This window comes from Ictalurus furcatus, chromosome 17, assembly GCF_023375685.1.
Source record: "Ictalurus furcatus strain D&B chromosome 17, Billie_1.0, whole genome shotgun sequence".
Taxonomy (NCBI): domain Eukaryota; kingdom Metazoa; phylum Chordata; class Actinopteri; order Siluriformes; family Ictaluridae; genus Ictalurus; species Ictalurus furcatus.
In genome coordinates this window covers 18,820,962-18,840,954 of record NC_071271.1, presented here as the reverse complement: position 1 = coordinate 18,840,954, position 19,993 = coordinate 18,820,962, and the positions used below count along the sequence as shown (strand labels likewise).

At 39.5% G+C, this 19,993-nt stretch overlaps 1 protein-coding gene across 1 annotated transcript in view; it reads left to right on the top strand.

Annotated features, from left to right (window-relative positions):
* The first annotated feature begins 172 nt into the window (after positions 1–172).
* The window catches only part of niban1b (niban apoptosis regulator 1b), a 34,191-nt gene continuing 14,370 nt past the window's right edge, over positions 173–19,993 (top strand). The window contains exons 1-5 of the mRNA XM_053646835.1: positions 173–353; positions 16,833–16,963; positions 17,602–17,730; positions 18,596–18,710; positions 19,724–19,888. Of these exons, the coding sequence (XP_053502810.1) occupies positions 299–353; positions 16,833–16,963; positions 17,602–17,730; positions 18,596–18,710; positions 19,724–19,888 (595 nt within the window). The 5' untranslated portion in view covers positions 173–298. The remainder of the gene's footprint in view (positions 354–16,832; positions 16,964–17,601; positions 17,731–18,595; positions 18,711–19,723; positions 19,889–19,993) is intronic.

Here is a 19,993-nt window from a genome sequence, read left to right as displayed (position 1 = left end):
ATTCATGAATGAAGCTCAGTGTTGGCAGACTGTGTGTGAGGGTCACTGCTGAAAAGGATGAGCAGGCGGCGCTACAGTTTGAGAAACGTGTAAATATTTTAAAGAAAGTGAGTCAATGCCGCTTATGAAGCACTAGGGAATCGATTCGCTTAAATGAGTCGTTTATGAAGATCCGACTCGTCCGTGACTCACGCGTCAGCGTTGGTTGTTTCTCTTGACAGTGAAGACGTGCTGGAGTTTGTGACTGACACCGAGTTAACGGGAATAACGGATACAGACTGAGAAAGGGTTCTTCACCATGGGAGTGTCTTCCTCCAGCCTTTTAGACGAAACTAAATGTAACTACATCAGAGGTAGGCAGTGTTTCATGAGATATCTAAACTTTGTAACTGAGCATCACGAGGAAAATGTTGCTCTTATATTCTGCTTTACACTGAGTAACTATGTTTGGGTGGTTTAGGTGCTTTCTGCATTCTGTCTACCATGAAATGTAATTCATCTTTTGGCTTTTAATGATCTGAATGGGACTCCTGGACAGGACAGTCATGAGGTTTCAGTATCCATACAGTGCAGTCTGTCCTGAAGGACTCCAGAGAGGATGTGGAGCTTTTAGGTTAATCATAAATTTCTTAGAAAGAAAATAATAGAAATGTGTTGGTCAGCTAACGTTGATTACTTTCCCTCCAGTTTGTTATTTGGACACCATGTGCTACTAGACCATATGGCAAAATATCATCATAATCCTTTGATGTGTTTTTCAGTTTTAATAACAAAACTTTGACAAAGGCCATATTCAGAAATGTTTGTTCAACATGTACAAAATATTAAAGACTTTTATGAGGAATATTTAAACAGATGGTACAAAAATAGATGCATTCATGCATGCATTCATTCATTCATTCATTCATTCATTCATCAGTAGCTGCTTTATCCTGGTCAGGGTTGTGGTGAATTATCCAGGGAATACTGGGTAAGAAGCAGGAACACACCCTGTGTGGGATGCAGGGCACCACACACACACATTCAGACATTCACTGACACATAGGGGCAATTTAACATAGCCAATCCACCTACCCGCATGTTTTTTGGAAGTGAGAGGGAACTGAAGAATCCAGACATGTGGAAAACATGCTCAGATACTCAGGATCGGACCATGAAGCCACCGTGCCACCACAAACATCACTACTCAGAATCACAAAGTTAATATACTACATTTTCTATATCAGGGGTTATACTCAAACTTTTTGCAGTAATGAATCCAGAAATTCCCCCAAAAGATTACTCCATCAGAACTGATTTAATTTATGAACATGATCTAACTATTCAAATATTATGGTAATTATTTAAATGTGTACAATAATATTCTGACTATTTATTGGAGCCAAGGTTTTTTCAGGAAAAAAAGTTTCAGATTGGCATTATTTAAAGTCCTACTAATTTTTGTGCTATTGAGTTTTGGATTAAACTCATACATTTAAGTGAGTGGTCAAATTGGCTAATGGCTATAAAACTCATTAATACATACAGTTAAATTGGTGGACCCCAAAATCACTGACTGCCTGCCTATACTTCACAGAGACCTGGGGGTCCCTGGACTACACTTTGAGAATCACTGGTCTATATATAACCAGTATAACCCAGTCTTCACCTGCACCATACACTCTACACTAAATCCATTTCACTTGGATGGTGTGCGTTAAATTCCGTACTAAATGGCGTTCAAATTGATTCTGCAGGAATGTGAGAACACTGCCACATCTGTCCAACTCTTTAGGCTTAGAAGCATGGAGGGGTTTATGTCATGCGGGGTTCGGCATGATGAGAAGAGCGTGTTTCCTTCCTCTGTTTGGTAGCAGCTTGTCCAGAGGATTGTTTGCTGATTTAGGGGAAGTGCCGGATAAAAGAGGAAACCAGCTCTGTTCTGCACCCGTCTGGATTGTTCAGCTTGATCAATGGAGTGGCGTGCTTACTTCCTTATGCACACTTTTCACAGCTTGGTTAAAGATTCCGAGGCCACACTAACCAAACCAGTGAGAAAGAGAAAAGAAGAGGAGAGACAGAATCATGAGACTTGAGCAGAAAGAGAGAGAGACAGGGTTAGGGAGAGACAGAAAGAGAAATGAATAGAAGAGACAAAGAGAATGAAGAACAGAAAGAAAGAAAGATAGACAGACAAGGACATAGGGAGATATGGAGACAGCGAGTGAGATACAGACAGAATTTCTTCCTTTATATGCCACAGTATTTTTACATGTGCTGTAGAACCCTAGATACAATGAGACAGAAACTCACGGAAGAAGATCAAATTAAGATACAAGAGAGGGTTGTAGAGGGTTACACTGAGTGAGAAAGAGCGACAGAGAGATGGATGGATGGATGGATAGATAGATAGAAATACTATATTACCAAAAGTATGTGGACCCCTGACCATCACACCCATACGTGGTTCTTCCCCAAACTGTTGCCGCAAGGTTGGAAGCACACCGTTGTCTAGAATGTCTTTGTATTCTGTAACATTACAATTTCCCTTCACTGGAACTAATGGGCCTAGTCCAAACCTGCCCCATCATGACAGTGCCCCTGTTCACAAAGCAAGGTCCATAAAGACATGATTTGCTAAGGTTGTTGTAGAAGAACTCGAGTGGCCTGTACAGAGCCCTGAACTCAACCCCACTGAACATCTTTGGGATGAACTTGAACGCCGACTGTGGACCAGATCTTCTTGTTAATCATAGTAATGGTCAGGTGTCCACACACTTTTGGCAGTATAGTTTAGATGGATAGATAGATAGATTGAGAGAGAGAGAGAGAGAGAGAGAGAGAGAGAGGATGATAGGCACCCACTGATAGTGCGTTTCAGCCGTTTTAGATGAACAATAAACTGTATTTGTTACTTTCAGATTGTAGGTTCATTCACAATTGTCGAAGTAACACTTACTAACCGTACTGATTAGCTGAACCAGGCCTGTTAGAGCAGGGAAACCACCAAACTATGCAGAACTCAGGACTCACAGAACACTGGATATACTCTCTTGTATTGCATAATTTTTCAAAGCGCTGAGTAAACTGCTTTTAGGAAGCTGTTAGCCATGAAATAAAGAAGACATTCAGTGTTGGCGTGAATCTGTTACTTGAGCTATGAGAGTGCCTGTTGTGTCTTGAGTGACCTTAAAGTAGTCCAAATTTTAAACCTATACAGTTTCACCTAATCCCAAATCTGTTCATGATCAACAGTTTTGTAGTGAAACTGTAACAAGTAACAAGGCACTAACAAGTAAGTGACATTTAGGTACCAGTACAGCATTATATCTCAATCATCACACACTCACCTCACCTCAGACTGTGTTGAGGTTTTGAGTAATCACAAAAGACTTTTTTTCTGTCCAGATCTTGTGGGGCCTGAAAAAAAAATCATTTTTAATTCTATTTCAGTCACTGATTAGTCAATGATGTTGTAGTACACAGAATAATCTTACTGAAAGCAATATAATTGTTCTGTTTTTTAATAACATGAAATTAAAGCACGTGGATATGCTTTGATTTTACTATTGACTAGGCAGTGTTTGTTAAAAGTGGTTTGATCTCACAGTTGCTTGAATGTGATGAGGGACACGCTACAGGAAATGAACTCATGCTTTAAACCCTGTGCAGAAGTACAGCTCCAACTCCCTGCAGAAAAGGTGTTAGCAAAGATTTAAGATTTCTATTGGTCAATAGTGAGCTCTTGAGTGACACTAAACTATGTTGTGGGGTAGGAAACATTTTCATCAAGATGGCTGCCACTGCTGAGTTTAGCTCTGCAAAGTCATTTTGTCCATTTCTATAGACATACAGGATCAGAAAACATATAAACAAATCTGTTTGAGATACTACTGTGCAACCCAACAAAGCAGTTTGAGGCAAGTGTCATACCGTAGGTATAAGCTACGCTTATGTCCTGGCTGTGTTCGTCTCATAGATCCACAAAAGCAAACGTCAAACACCAGATGTGTCTTTGTTGATTGACTACATATGTGCTCAGAGGAAATTTCATTGTCATCATCGAAACGTTCCGTTAAAGACCTCTGGCTCTTGTTTGGGAATTGAAGTCTTTGCTGCTAACAAGAGTTGAGCTTTGTAGAAAAGAGCTTGGAGTGAGTTGGAGGAGCATATGGTAGGAATCACAGTGACAACAGCTTATGAACGTTGAATAAAATGTGTTATTAATGAAGCATTTGTACGGAACCACTCGGGTAAAGCTTTCAGAATGGTGTCATTATTTATTGATTGTGCTTGATTTAACGTGCAGATTTTGTGCGCTGTTATTTTTGTAATCATATGTACTACGCAGTGTTCTGAGTGTTAGTCATTTTGACATTGTTGACATCACTGAATCCTGCAGTATATGAATAAACCATCATGTCTGATGTGTTCGGTGAACATTCTGACCAAACGGAGATTCCAGAGATGGGTTTGTTTTTTTTGTGCGTGTTTTGATAAATCCATGGCATTTGGCATGATCTGGTCTGTATGTACATCGCTGGTTTGCCTTTTAAAGCTCCTATAAACTTATAGTTGAGGTCATAAGTATACATACACCTTGCAAAATTTGCTAAATGTTAACATTAAAAAAAAAAAGAAGGATCATAAAAATTTGCATTTTGTTTTGTTTTATTATTTTATTTAGTACTGCCCTGAATAAGCTATTTCACACGACACTTTACATATAGTCCACAAGACACAGTAATAACTTAATTTACACAAATGAACCAGTTCAAAAGTTTACATACCCTTAATTCTTAATACTGTGTGTTGTTACCTGGATGATCAACATGTAAATTCAGTTATTATTGTGTCTTGTGGACTATATGTAAACATCTGTTATGTGAAATAGTTTATTCAGGGCAGGACTGAAATTTTTTTGATCCCTTTTTTTTTTTTCTTCATTATTAACAAGGCATATGTAAACTTATGACCTCAACTGTATTTTTAAGATTAGCGCAGTATTTATAGCTTTTTGTGGTAAGTTTTTCCATCAACTGCAGCTTAAGAGACCAATAGATGTTGGTATCTTAAGTTGAAACATTTTTTTACTAATATTTTTCTAGTTAGTTTAAGATCCACTATTGGTAACTATTTTAATACAGCAACACCTCATAGGCCAGTGCAGGTCAGTGGAGACATGCTGGTCTACACTGGCAATATCAGCTGTCATATTTTGCAATATTTGCTTTGATAAATAATCAATACATGTCTGCATATTGTAGGTAATGTAAATGAACATGTATCCTCAATGTTGATAATGTTGATTGCTTGAGCTGGAAAGTGTAGCAAAGCAGTGTGTCATACCTGGTCAGAAACTGTTTGAGATACTGAACAACTTAAGGAAGCAGTGTGCAGATAGTGTGATGCTTTAGACATGCTAAATCGGTAGCTATAAGCTTCTCTTACGTGTTAGCTATGTTAGACTCATAGATCCAGCGCTAAGCTAAAGAAGTGGCTGTAGATTTACATGTTACTGCTATAGATATTTTTACGTTTACTCCACACTTGAAGAGTCTATTTATAACTGCCATGCTTAGAAAATGAATGTTGCAGATCCCATCTGATATTGATCGCATAAGAGAGTTTTATCACCAAGGAGACATGCAGGTATTTTATTACAGATGTCCCAGATGTCATTTGTGGATAAATCCTTGCAGCCTTCTGATTTGTTTCACCCTGTAGCTGAAGCTGTGAATCACTCCAGATTAAACTCTGTATGTTCAGGTTCAGTGGTGTGTATTTTGAAGCTTCGCTGTAGTGACATTCTCTTCCATTAAAAGTGCTTCCAAAGCGATTCAGATGACACAGAGGTTCATCTGAACTCCAGCTGTTTTGGGCCTCTCAGGCTGCCTGTATCCTCTTAAGCATTTTAAAGATGGTACAGGGCTCTGGTTTGGGTGAAATCAGTCAAAACGTGGGCAATAAGAAAGAAATGTGTGACTCAGAACATCGCCTGATGTACTTCCCTTTTGTTATAGAGTTGACAGTGTGAGGCAGGGATAGAGAAAGACAGAAAGAAAGACGAATTGACTCAGACCAAACAGATTCCAGTCATCGTGTTCAGAAAAGAAGTCGAGTTTCAGCACAGAATGATTTAGGATGCTGTCACTAAGCCGAGCGTCTCTGTGGCATGAACGGCCCCATATTATCATCCCGCAAATCAGCAACGTCCCACTTTACAGCTGCCAATGTGGTCTACCTGATTAGCTTCCAACATTTATTCTCATTCATTTCACTGTGCACGTTTTAAGGTCACTTCAGGACAGGCCTTCATTTCTGGCTTGCATTAGGGCCTGGGGAAATTACTCACACTCACTGACGGGCTGTTCTGATTCCAGACTCACTCCCCTCACTGCCTCCTCCCTGTGTGAGATGCACACGTGTGACATATTTGTGTTTCCACAACTGGCACATTCTCCATATGCCCTGCCGTATGGTTGGGGGTTGAAATTTTCCACTATTTGCAGTTAATATTCTCAGCAGTGGTTAGTTATGTATCCATGTGGACAGGTTAAAATATTATAGATGCCCTCTTAAGCCTCAAGCTTTGGATATCGATCATAATGTTTTGTTCCTCTGAGGATACCTGAGTCAAACACATCTAGTAGAGAGACTATGATACGTTTAGTCACGCAGCTAATGTCTAATAGTAGTAAGCCAATATGTCTTGGGCTAAATAAATCCATCATGCATGTAGTTGTCCAGTAGCTGACCAACATTCCAAATCTGGCTGCCCAGGTTTAAAAGATTTTTCATTTTAACCCAGTTTTTTTCCCCCCAAGACCTTTCTGTTGAATGGATCAGGGCAGAAAAAATTCTTAAGAGTAATGTGTGTCCACTTGGCAGCCATTAACTCCATCTAACTTCACTACATTTCAGTCTTTTCTGACAAAATGGCAGGAGGAACACGTCACTTTGATAAGAGAGAGTCATGCTAGCCGAGCTGAGCAGTGGAACACTCAACACTCAGCCCACGCTGTTTAATGCATTTTCATTCATTTACCTTCACAAACACTTTGAAAATGCAAAAACAGTCCTCTCCACTCCAGCTCTGCCCTACATACACATTCAGAGTCCCTCTGCACAAATCTCTTTCAATCTGCACCAGCTGCTCTATTTCCATGTTGTACGTTGTCCAGCTGAAAGCAGATCTCACAATCTGATGTGGTCAATCTGGAGCTCTCGGTTTCTCGCATCTTCCTGTAGGAACGAGCCAAAAAATGCAGCTAAACCTCCAAGTCTGGAACTCCGAGTCCTGCTATCAACACTTTATTTTTAAATCTTAAGTTTGACACTGGATAAAAGCAGATTTATGACCAGTAACCATCATTTCTGCTATGTATTTGTGTAATTTATTTCTGAATAAAACGTAATGTTTTAAGTTCTGGAAAACTTATGTTGTCTGACCACTTCACAGAAGGTTGCGTCCTTTATGTTATCAGCATGCCGTCAAACAATATTGACCTAGCAAGAAAGAAATGATATACTGAGGCAGTTCAAAAGACTAGTTGTGAATTAACCATTCAAGCGCACACACAGAATATCTTTCACAACGTTGGTTTTGAGTTACGTTACGGGTTTATTTTCTAGAGTCCAGTTCAAAGGTCATTTCTGAGGTGGTTTCTCCTAGTAACCACTGTGCATTAAGTGCTCACTAAACCATTTACTTTTTCAGTTTATACTAATTTCCCTCAATTAAAATTCATGTATTTTTTTTTTTTTGCTATACAGATAATAACAGTCCATTGTTTGATTGACACACAAATATACATTGCACTCAGTGCATGTCTGTTTCATGCAGTGGAGATCCTTCTTGGTGCTGCACAGCATCTTGATGTTATTTTCCCACTGCCATACAATTCTCTTCAATATAAGTTGCTCTGGATAAGGGCGTCTGCCAAATTCCATAAATGTACATCAATGCCCTATTCTGCATTACTTTCATCTTCCTGGATTTCCATAACTCCTGATCTTCCACATAATCTTTATCACGGAATTCACCCTCACTACAGGAATACTCTGATGGAGTGACTTCTACCAACAGTCTTGTTCCCTCCTCAGTACTCATTTTTTGTTTCATCATGATGCTTAGATGTGTGGCCATTTTGCCACCTACCGTTGGTGAGCACCTACCATTTTGCAGTGCTATTCTGGCTTTTCCCTACATGCACATTGTAGGGAAACTTATGTTATCTGACAAGCGGTCAGACAACATAAGTTTTCCGGAACTTAATACATTACTTCTTCTTCAGAAATACATTACACAAATACATAGCAGAAATGATGGTTACTGGTCATGAATCTGCTTTTATCCAGTGTCAAACTTAAGATTTAAAAATAAAGTGTTGATATCAGGACTTGGAGTTCCAGACTTGGAGGTTTAGCTGCATTTTTTGGCTCGTTCCTACAGGAAGATGTGAGAAACCGAGAGCTCCAGATCGACCACATCATTATGTTGACCTTTTACTTTGCATATATGTGCAGTGGTTACTAGGCAAAACCACGACATTTTATTAAATTATTATGCAATTTAATTTTATCACTTGTAAAGGTCCCAGCTTTGCAATAGAGCCGCAGTTATTACAGCACTTCCTGTGTGTGCCACTTTCTCTTTTTCTTTCTTTTTTTTAACTCTCCCCTGAACGACATTAAACATTTTCATAAATTGTACAGGTTTGAACACTAATTCGAAAATGAGACAAAGAAAAAGTGGTTTCTCGCAGGGACCAATGTGCCTGAAATGTTAAAAAATTTCTGTAATACGGTCCGAACCCCGATCAACACGTACATTCATAAGTACATATAAACCCATTCTTTCTACAAGAATGACTTTATATAATACAAGGGAAAAAAAGGCTTGTTAAATAAATGACACTGATATAAATTTGTATCTAATTCTTAAAGAAGTTCATTTGTTATAGTTGTTTGAGGCATATCAAGAATGATGTAGTACAGAGAATCTTGAAAATAAAATTTTTTAAATTGTTTTAGTTTTAAGTAACTGATTATATTAAAGCAGGTGAACATTTTGATCTTGCTGTATACTCTGGCCTGTTTTGCTACACGCAGTTTGATCTCACAGCTGCATCGGTGTGATGAGGGACTCACTACAGGAAATTACTTCATGCTTTAAACCCTGTGCAGAAGTACAGCTCCAACTCCCTGCAGAAAAGGTGTTCGCAAAGAGGCCTGGTTTTAAAAGTTGTAGCACTTTGTGTTTTATGACCTGACCGTGAGTTTGAGAAAGACCGGATATTATTTTAAAGTTGTTTTTTGTTTCATAAATGTAATTGTTTTGCTTCATACCAATGTGGCAAGAGATCTTTTATCCAGATGGGGTCAGTTTATGGGTTGATGAAATGGCGAAAATATTGTATCAGGATTGTTTCATTAGTTTTGCCGCACTTGAAGTCGGAATATACACATGCAAACGTGCAACGACAATTTTACAAAGACCTTGTTAGTATTTAACTAACTTGTTAGTATTTAAGAAAAAAAGATAAAAAATAAAAAGGTGTTTACGTTAAAGGTGCCATCTATAAGTTTTTCTAGACCTCTAATACTCATTACATTTTATAGAAACCATAGAATAACTCTGATTCACAATATTGTGATACAGCGCATTGCACAAAGTTCTTCGTTTCTAGCTTTAGAATTTTCTGGCCCTGAATTTAGCTCCACCCGCCGCTAAAATGGAACTGCTGAGCGCTGATCCTTTTCCTCAAATCCAGCTCAATGCTTACACAGCTTTATCAGAGGAGACAGGGGAAGGGAAGGCTTTTGCAGTGTTTTCAGTTTGTCTTGCAATATCACATTATCATATCGTGTAGCCCTGGTTCAATTTTAGCCCTGGTTCATTCATGAGCATAGACACCATGACATACACGTACACAGAGCTGGACGCAAAGGATCAGTGCAATAAACACGTACAACAGCATAACCCCAGAAACCCTCCTCTGCAGGATTTCCAGATATACAAAGCACCGTGTGTTTGTATGGTGCAGGAAGCGGGGCAGTTTGAAACCACTCCAGATGTGAGCATCCAGTCCTAGTACTCAGCTGCGTTTGTGTTTGTTTGCTATGTGAGATACTCTTGCGCTAACCGTGTGCATCTGCAACATGGCAACAAGAGAATGAATATTTCATGCTGTTCACAAGAAGATTTCAGATCTGTTGTTGGTGACATTATATCTGTTATACTGGCTTCCTATGAGAGCGCATCTTCAGTCCAAAACCTTCAGTTATAAATACCTGAATTGCTCCCATCTTACTCTTCTGCTCACTGTCCCTCCATCCATACATCATAATCTTGATAGTTTATTCTGTGTTTGGATCGTTTTAGAACAGTCAGACAGTGCTAGTCCCTCAATCACATTCTTTATTTACTATATACAATGTTCTGTAGTTTATATAGTACTATGTGAACGATGAACTTCTATATAGAGCACTATTTAGTGGGCAGTAGCAAAGGAGACAAAGCAAAGACACGTGACCAGAAACACATGTGACCCGCCGTTAGATAAACAATTTGGACAAGACAAATTACCAACCTAATTAGCAACCTAAAACCACAAAAATACAGAAGTATTTAAAGTGATTTGTGTGTGTGTGTGTGTATTAAATGTTCCACTGAAGTGTTTATGTAAATATGAAGCTGTCCATCCTGACCAGTACATTTTGAGCTGAAATAAATCTCTGTGCATTGTATACTACAAAAGTAGTGTAAGAACATCAGTGGTGCACTGGATTTGCAATGCACTGTGGGTAATAACAGAGTGCACCATTCAGAGAACGCAATTTGTATACTGAGAAATCAGACAACACTGTAAAATGGTGTCATCCCAAATAGTGCACTATAGTGAATATGGAGCGAAATAAAATAAAATCGAAAACATTTATCCCATTACTCCATATGTAGCTGATCAGGCAAGACATGCTCTGTTTACTTTGTAACTAATTGACCTGCAATCATTTCCATATAGACATTTCCAAATCTTCATACATGCATTTTCATGCATCCCACCCTTTTTTTTTTCACCACTGTTGCTGGTTGTTCATGTTGCCAGGGCAACCCCACTGTTATGTGATCTGACACAGACACATAGTTCTGATACAGATGGAAAGTTTGAATTTTTGTAGTATCAGCATGAAACAAAAAAAAACCCTGTGAACGTTCTCTCTCTCTCTCTCTCTCTCTCTCTCTCTCTCTCTCTCTCTCTCTCTCTGCAATAACTGCATGTCAATGGCTCAAGCCTTTTGGATTTAGCAACAGAGCAACGGAGGCTTGAGATGGGATGCGTAATAAATTAGTTCCACGCACAAGAGCTTTTTAAAGAAAAAAACCTGACGCATGTCTTGAAATAAAACACCTGAACAATGTCTGGAGGTGTGGTAACTGTGGTATAAGCGGAATAATTGATCTCGGTTGGATGAATTGTTATAAAAAATAATGCACAGCCATTAACGCCTCGACTGTGCATTATTTTTATAATAAATCAACAGCCTGTCGTCAATTATTCCTTACTTACTTTGCAGTTTAGTTACAGTTATAAATATTTGAATGCACCCTTAGATGGCAAGTGACAAATCTTTAGGTTCACAAACTTTTTTTAAAAGCCATTTATAGGACTAATTTAACATACATTAATGCTGTAAATGGAATGTAAACTTAAAGGCATCACACAAATTTGCAGGTCATAGCTCACCAAACTTAAGTTTTGCTATGGACCAAAAATGCGAACATTAAGGAAATTAAGGCGAATTCATTCACACATCACCAAGATGAATGTGAATGAACCCCTGATGTTAAATATGACTACTCCCTAAAGCATGTACACTATATGGCCAAAGGTTTGTGTACCCCTGACCACCATCACACCCATATGTGCTTGTTGAACATCCAGATTATTCCCCCTTTGCTATAATAATTACCTCCACTCTTCTGGGAAGGCTTTCCTCTATATTTTGGTACGTGGCTGTGGGGATTTGTGTCCATTCAGCATCAAGAGCTTTAGTGAGGTCAGCCACTGATGTTGGGTGAGGAGACCTTAATTCGTCCCAAAGGTGTTCAGTGGGGTTGAGGTCAGGGCTATGTGCACTTGAGATCTTCCACACCAACCTGGGGCGGCTGTGGATCAGGTGGTAGAGTGGATTGTCCACTAATCATAGGGTTGGCGGTTTGATTCCCGGCACACGTGACTCCACATGCCGAAGTGTTCTTGGGCAAGACACTGAACCTTAAGTTGCTCCCGATGGCAAGCTAGCGCCTTGCATGGCAGCTCTGTGAGTGTGTGTGAATGGATGAATGAGACACCGTGTAAAGCGCTTTGTAAAACTGCTAAGGTTAAAAAAGCGTTAACCAACCTTAACAAGCCATGTCTTTATGGAGCTCACTTTGTGCACAGGGGCATTGTCATGCTGTAACAGGTTTGGATTAAGTGAACGGAAATTGTGCTACAGCATACAAAGACATTCAATAAAACTGTGTGCTTCCAACTTGTGGCAACAGTTTACGGAAGGACCATATATGGGTGTGATAGTCAGGTGTCCACAAACCTTTGGCCATATAGTGTATATCATAATTCAGTTTTACAAACTCACAGATGATTATGATGTAACTTACACAACGGCTGCTTTTGTCCATGTGGCTTTATCCTCTGTCCATCAGCATGTTCCAGTGTTATCTTCATCAACATCCTGCAATTATATGTGATGAAAATGGTGGCATAATTATATCCAATTACATCTACAACCCATGAGGAATTCTGCCAAACTGAGAAATTGTCTCTGTATGAACTGGCATACTATGCTTTATACTCAGGTTAAAACCTGTATGCAGTATGTGAATAGCGTAATTGTTTTCAGTACATGAAAGATACTTGGATAGTGTATTACTTAGGCCTGTTTCTAAATACATGGCCAAAGCAACCTTCATAGAGTACTGCATCCTGTAATGCAACGTGGTCATTTTATTTTCACAAAATTCAACCTGGAAAATGAGTAATGAACATAACAATCATGTAGAGGTCTTACACTGTTATACTGCAGTATGTAATCATTTAACTGTTGTAGAAAACACTAAAATTATAGGCCTACCTTAGCTAAATTATAGCCTGTGTGAACTAGCCAATGCTGACTGACAGTTATTAGCAACAGCTAATAATTGTAATTTTGTCAGTTGTGGACAAAGGAATACATGCAATATTAATATGTTCTTCTGTTGACTGTTTCTAAAATGTTTATGAGAGCTGATTACTCGACACAAAAGACAATTTATGCTAGGTAGCTAGTTATGCTATTACTGTATTGTAATTCTGTTCTTAAATTAAGGCTGTTGTACATTGTGCCTGCAATAAATCTAGGCTCTGCCACCACTTTAACATCATTTTTGGCTTTATTCATCAAAACTAATCACGTTTTAGGTTACAGTAATTGCGAAAATACTCTGCACAGAAATATGAAGTAGTCTGAGGTAAACGGCATTGACCAATCAAATTAAAGTAAACAGTGAAATATACCAAAACAGTGTAATATACCAAAATCACACATGGCATACTTTACTTCATATTACTGTGGAGGATATTCTGTAGAATACAGTGTTTACTGGAATTGTGTCACATACAGTATACATGGCATTTCGACCACACATAGAGACATTGTGGGTTATTTAAAGGCAGGTTTAATGCCCATAATTCCTCATGGTTATGTGAGAAAAACTAGGTGTACGTTAATGTTATGTTAGCTCGTATACAGTTTGTTTGTGTCCTGAAAGAAAACTCCACCCTGAAAGGAATTAAACATGTTTATATTGAAATATGTGTGATGTGCTTGGTGATTGAGGTGATAATTTGTTGGTTGGTGCTGTATTTTTGGTTATTCCCGTGAGAAGTTTGCAGTTGTCTGTCACTCTGCCATCACAGGAAGACATTGCTAGTGCAATGGTCCAATGGTGTGTAATGGGAGAAAAATGTAATCGATCTCAAATATAAGTGCTAACACTAAGGTTTTGCACCTAGAAACAAACGAGCAACAGCTTTTTTTGTCACTCACCATGTTCCACAGATGCTCAACATCATATTAATGAGAAATCCAAAGTAGAAATGGGGATATACCAAACATTGGACTCGATGATCCAAAATGCAATGCAGCAATAGGGCACAGTTGAGCAGAGACCCAGCCCAGGAAGTTAGCGAACTGTGAGAAGCGAGATGGTGTTGATGGTATTAGCAAGAAATTTGAAGATGTGGGCAATGTAGGAAACAGTTAACCATTGAGAAAATGGATTCGGTGAAAGAAGTTTAACCTAAAAAAAAAGTGTTGGCTAGCGTTGAAGTGCACATGTTAATTATACATATTAATATACAAGCTGTTCAGGGAGGATTTGTCCTTTCTTGTTGCATTTGCAAAAGCTTGTGTACAAAAAACGGACATTATCCTGCATGGTTGCATGTATTGCAACACATATGACCACAGTACTGCACAATCACTTCCTGGGCTGTTGAGTGTTCATGAATTGCAGTAAAAACCAATGTATCACTCAAGACAGAGTTGTAATAAACACTTAAGTGGATTGGCTTTTATTTAAACAGCATTATGTGTGTGTGTGTGTGTGTGTGTGTGTGTGTCTGTGTGTGTGTGTGTGTGTGTGGCAGTGTGATTTAGTTATCTTGCAGTGTAAAGCTTTGCTAGCTCAGTTCTCATTTTAGAAGTCTCATCTGTGTCTTACTCTGTGTGTGTGTGTGTGTGTGTGTGTGTGTGTGTGTGCGGGTGTGTGCTGTGCTCCTACTTTGTGCCTTGAAGAGGAAAAGCCCACAATCCGCCAGTCAGGAATCTCACAGGAAACCGTTATCTCATCCTTCTGCCTCTTAATTCACTTATCAGCACAAGATGAAGAGCAGGCTGATTAGGTAACAGGAATCAGACACAGATTTAATTTAATCTTTACACAAAGACTGTTTCATGTGTCCCATCTCTTTAGCATAAATCTGTAGCTTCTTCTGGAGCTGGTTATTTTCTTTTGCAAACTACATGCCTAAAAGCCATTGTATTTCCCCATAATATAATCAATCAATATAAATGTAATATCATAAACCTGCCACAAAATATTAGGCAGTTATTGAAGTATGAAAATATAACGTGAGCACACGGTAACGTTGACGTCAACGTTGATGTTTCACACATACAATGTCGCTGGTAAAGCCAGAGAGATAGGAAAACAGAAAAACTGTCACACTTCTCATTGTGTATGAAGGAAAACGCATTATTCTCGCTCTGAGGCTGTTTTTGTCTGAAAATAAGCAGCTAAATCTAAAATGGAGAGAGTTGTTGGACTCGAGAGTGGAAATAGGAGGAAATGCAGACTCCACATCACCGTGCCATGTTATTTTGGCAGAGCAGTGAAGCAAGTCTCAGCCCAAATTTCTCCATAATGTATCATCGAGTTGGCTCTGAATGTAGATCTGTTTTTCCTCTTACAAATGCAACATCTGAAAAAAAAAAAAATATCCAAACCAGACTGTGAGGATATGATGAGGATAAGACACAAGATCATGCAAAATGGGAAATACAAGTTAAATGCTGTAGCTATAATATACAATAAATTACATTAAATGATACATTAAATGAGTGTGTGTGTGTGTGTGTGTGATTGTGCCCTGCGATGGGTTGGCACCCCGTCAAAGCTGTCCCCTGCCTTGTGCCCTTAGTCTCCTGGGATAGGCTTCAGGCTCCCCCCGTGACCCGTGTACAATAAGCGGTACAGAAAATGAATGGATGGATGGAGTGCATGATGTGTTGAAGAAAAATCCACATTTATGGCCAAGTGTAACAACGTGCTCTGCTGGAGGAGTGACATTTCTTTTGTAAAATAGTCACTCCTCCAGCAGAGCATTTGCCCTAGAAGGACAACTGAGTGCAAAAGTTTGTACACCTCTATGACAAAACGAAGGACGTTTCATTTCTAAAAAACTTCTAGTGTATTTGGTTTTACAGATTTTCCTTCATTATCAGTTAATAAAATGGTTTAAAAGGGTAAATCGATACATTAATAATGAAAAAATAAACGCTAGCACATGGTAACGGGAGTTACTTTTGTAACTTCTAAATCAATAAAAGTTTTACACAAGCACTAACAAACGAAATGTCTCGCCACAGTACTTAAACCGGGTGTTGTTGCAGGGAAAGATGGCACACCTCAGCATTTTCATTAACTCTGTTTACCAGATTCCAACAAATGGAATTTCCGCCTGTTTTCGGGGTGCCGTTGTTCAGCATTGAATTTCGTACTTTTTTCTTTTTTTCTTTTTTTTTTTTTTTTTTTTTTACATAGCATGCTAGGTTTAAATGTTATCATTTTATTTTGCCAGTTGTATACAGTGCTTTACTATCAAAAAATCTTTAGATGTGTTGTCCGTTTGACCTCTGTACCAATGTTATTATAGAGAGCTATGAGCTGTTTTCCCAACAGGAGGCTCACACCCCTCTCCTTTCCCATCGCCCTTACTCACCAGTCACTAAACACAGTCATAATACTCTACACACAGTAACCCAACAGTGTCCTGGCTAATCTTATTACAGACTTGCAGCGATAAAATAATTCATTTCTTTATTCTGATTGAAAATGTCCAAGGATTTCCATTCCGTCAGCATAATGGAACGCCAGTGTACTGTGAGAAAGGGTTAAATCTACATGTTGGGAACATGTTTACATGTCATAAGTCTTGTGGTACTGTGTATACAATGACACGATTAACTCTCTAGGTACGTGCTATGTATATTAAACCTGTATGTGTGTGTTTGTGTTTGTGCAGGACGGACCGAGGCTGAGCTGAACAACTTCAGCCCTCACTATAAAAGGCAGTACTGTGTGGCATTTGTCTCACAGCTGCAGGATGAAGTGGAGCAGCAGCAGACGGTTCACACACAGCTCCTCAAACAGAAGGTACTTTACCCAGCGCATATTCATTAAACCAACTCATTTGGTATTATGACCCTTTTTCAGGGCATTGTCATGCTGGAACAGGGAAGAGGTTTGGGCTAAGCCTGTTAGTTCCAGTGAAGGGAAATTGTAATGCTTCAGCAGATAAATATATTCTAGATAATTGTGTGCTTCCACCTTTGTGGCAACAGTTTGCCAGCATATGGGTGTGGTGGTCAGGTGTCCACAAACCTTTGGCCATATAGTCTATATTTTGACAAGTTTGGCTACTGTTAAATAAATTGCTGAGAATATAAGAATGCAAATCAAGTTTTACTAACAGCTGACGATTTAGTTACAGTAATAATAATAATGAATCTGTATTTGTCACATACACATTACAGCACAGAGAAATTCTTTTCTTCGCATACCAGGAAGTTGGGGTCAGAGCGCAGGGTCAGCCATGATACGGCACCCCTGGAGCAGAGAGGGTTAAGGGCCTTGCTCAAGGGCCCAACAGTGGCAGCTTGGCAGTGCTGGGGCTCGAACGCCCCGACCTTCCGATCAATAACCCAGAGCCTTACCCGCTGAGTTGCAGGGAGCAACAACAGTAAAACCTGTTTTTAAATCACGGAACTGTGTGTGTGTGTGTGTGTGTGTAGGAGCCACCACAGGCCTCTGATTTGGTGTATAAGGACAGTGTACTGCACTTTGATGACAGTAAGAAGTGGAAGGAGAGGTTTGTGACGGTGCGAGCAGACTACAGTCTGGAGCTTCATGACAGCCAGGAGGTAAATGGTCCACACTTTTAACCTTAGCAGTTCCAAAGCACTTTACACTGTGTCTCATTCACCCATTCACATACATACTCACACACCAATGGTAGCAGAGCTGCCATGCAAGGCGTTAGCTTGCCATCAGGAGAAACTTGGGGTTCAGCGTCTTGCCCAAGGACACTTCGGCATGTGGAGTCATGTGGGCCGGGAATCGAACCGCCAACCCTACGATTAGTGGACAACAAGCTCTACCACCTGAGCCACAGCCGCCCACAACTCAAAACACTAATGCAACATATTCTTAAGAAACTAAGTCACTATGGATTATAAGATGGGGACATGGTGGCTTAGTGGTTAACACATTTGCCTCACATCTCACATGATCTTCCTGTGTTTTGGGGGGGGGTTCCTCCACCAGCCCAAAGACATGCATTGTAGACTGATTGGCATTTCCAAATTGTCTGGAATGTGTGTATGATTGTTTCCTGGGATAAGCTCCAGGCTCCTCTGTGACCCTGTGTAGCATAAGTGGTATGCAAAATGGATGGATGGATTATAAGATGTCCAACCAATTTCTTGTTTGTTATGCTCACATGACAGCAGCGTTAATTTACCTCATGTTGCAGCTGGATTAGTATGCTTGCAGTAAAAACATCAGAATATGGGTAAAATGATGTACTGAAAACCAGCAGCACCTGTTGCAGCATGAAAAGTCTTATAGTCTGCAGACTGAAGTATTACTGTTCAATCCTTCATTTCGGCCCTTCATAAATACAGGATAGGAAATATTGTGCTATTTTGCACATCCATGCAAATCTTTGGAGTAATGCTTGATTGTTGTGATTGTTCATAATGCACTGTCATGTTTTATAATATCCAGACTTTTGCAAAAGGAACTCCTGCACGTCAAATCCTCCAACTAACAGGGGGCATTGTGCTGACCTCGGAGGAGAAATATTGTGCTCTAGTGGACAAAGCCTTCCCTGACCTGAACAGTGAGTTTCTCTGTCCTTTTATATGTCGTAAGCCTTATCAGGACTCAGCTGGTTGTCTTAAGGCAGGCATTTGTTTTGGCATCACTGATTTAAGCAAGAAAAAAAAGTAGGCCAAAATGTAGACTTTTCAGATTTGTGTGTGTTTGTAGATGTCATATCTAAGCATACAGTACAATTATAAACAGTCGAAATATGGTACTGGCAGTCCATACAGGATTTCGCAGAGTTTTTTTTGTGATTGTTGCAGCCACGTGAAGAGGGCTTTGGCTGAATGTGCGTTGTGACGACGTCATATGACGTCACAAATCTGTGGAAAATATGTGGTAATTTTGAAAAATCGCAAGCTCCTGCGAATATTGCGGAGTTTGCTTGATTTTACGTTAATTTCTACGATCGCTAAATCCTGGAGGGATTGTATTGGGGTTTTTTCTACATCAATTAAGGTGTGGTGCCATTTTACATCAGATATTTGGGGGGTTTTTTTAATTACTTTTCAGTTTTCTCTAAAGTTTGCCCTAAGGTAAAACTTAATTAAACATTCACCAGTCCCTCTCTACTCAGTGTATGCATCCCTGCACTGCTACTTTAAAAACAATGTAGATATGCAGCTATAGTCTGGACAAATAAATTCGATTTGGTCACTCGGAACAAGGTTTTAAAAATAAATGAGGTTTACCCTTCTGTGTGAACTGTATGAACAGTGTCATCCCTGACTTACATAGAGCGTTTTGGATTTATTTCCATTTTGTAGTGATTTTGTAAGGTAGAATATAGAGTGCACCTATGAAATCTTATATTGTGTAATAGATTAAGACCAGACAATGAAATAGAGTAAAGAACATGGAGAGAGAGAGAAGGTCTCTGACCTGACACCTTCTCCCTAAACCTCACTGGGATTCAAATATGCTCAACTGTTCATTTCTTTGAAGAACAGAAAACAAACTAAAGCCACCCAAAACAAATTGATACTGATACACCCTCTCTTTTTAATCACCCCTACCCCCACCCCTTAGGCTCAAAAGAGGAGGCTGCTTCGCCAATGGTGACCATTCCAGGTCCGTTTCCTGTCTTCCTGAGACTTCCATACAAGAGAGATGCCTACTTCAGCTTCCAGGAGCAGGCCAAACAGATTCGCTTTGCCTCTATTCTCTCTGACTGCATCCGCCATCAAAACCACGGTAAGTGCCGTGAGAGAAGATGCGTAGTAGAGACAGGCCTCTGTTTAAAACCTGAATGGGGAAAAACCTAACACTCATCACGGAGGCCGTATTACGTAGATCATG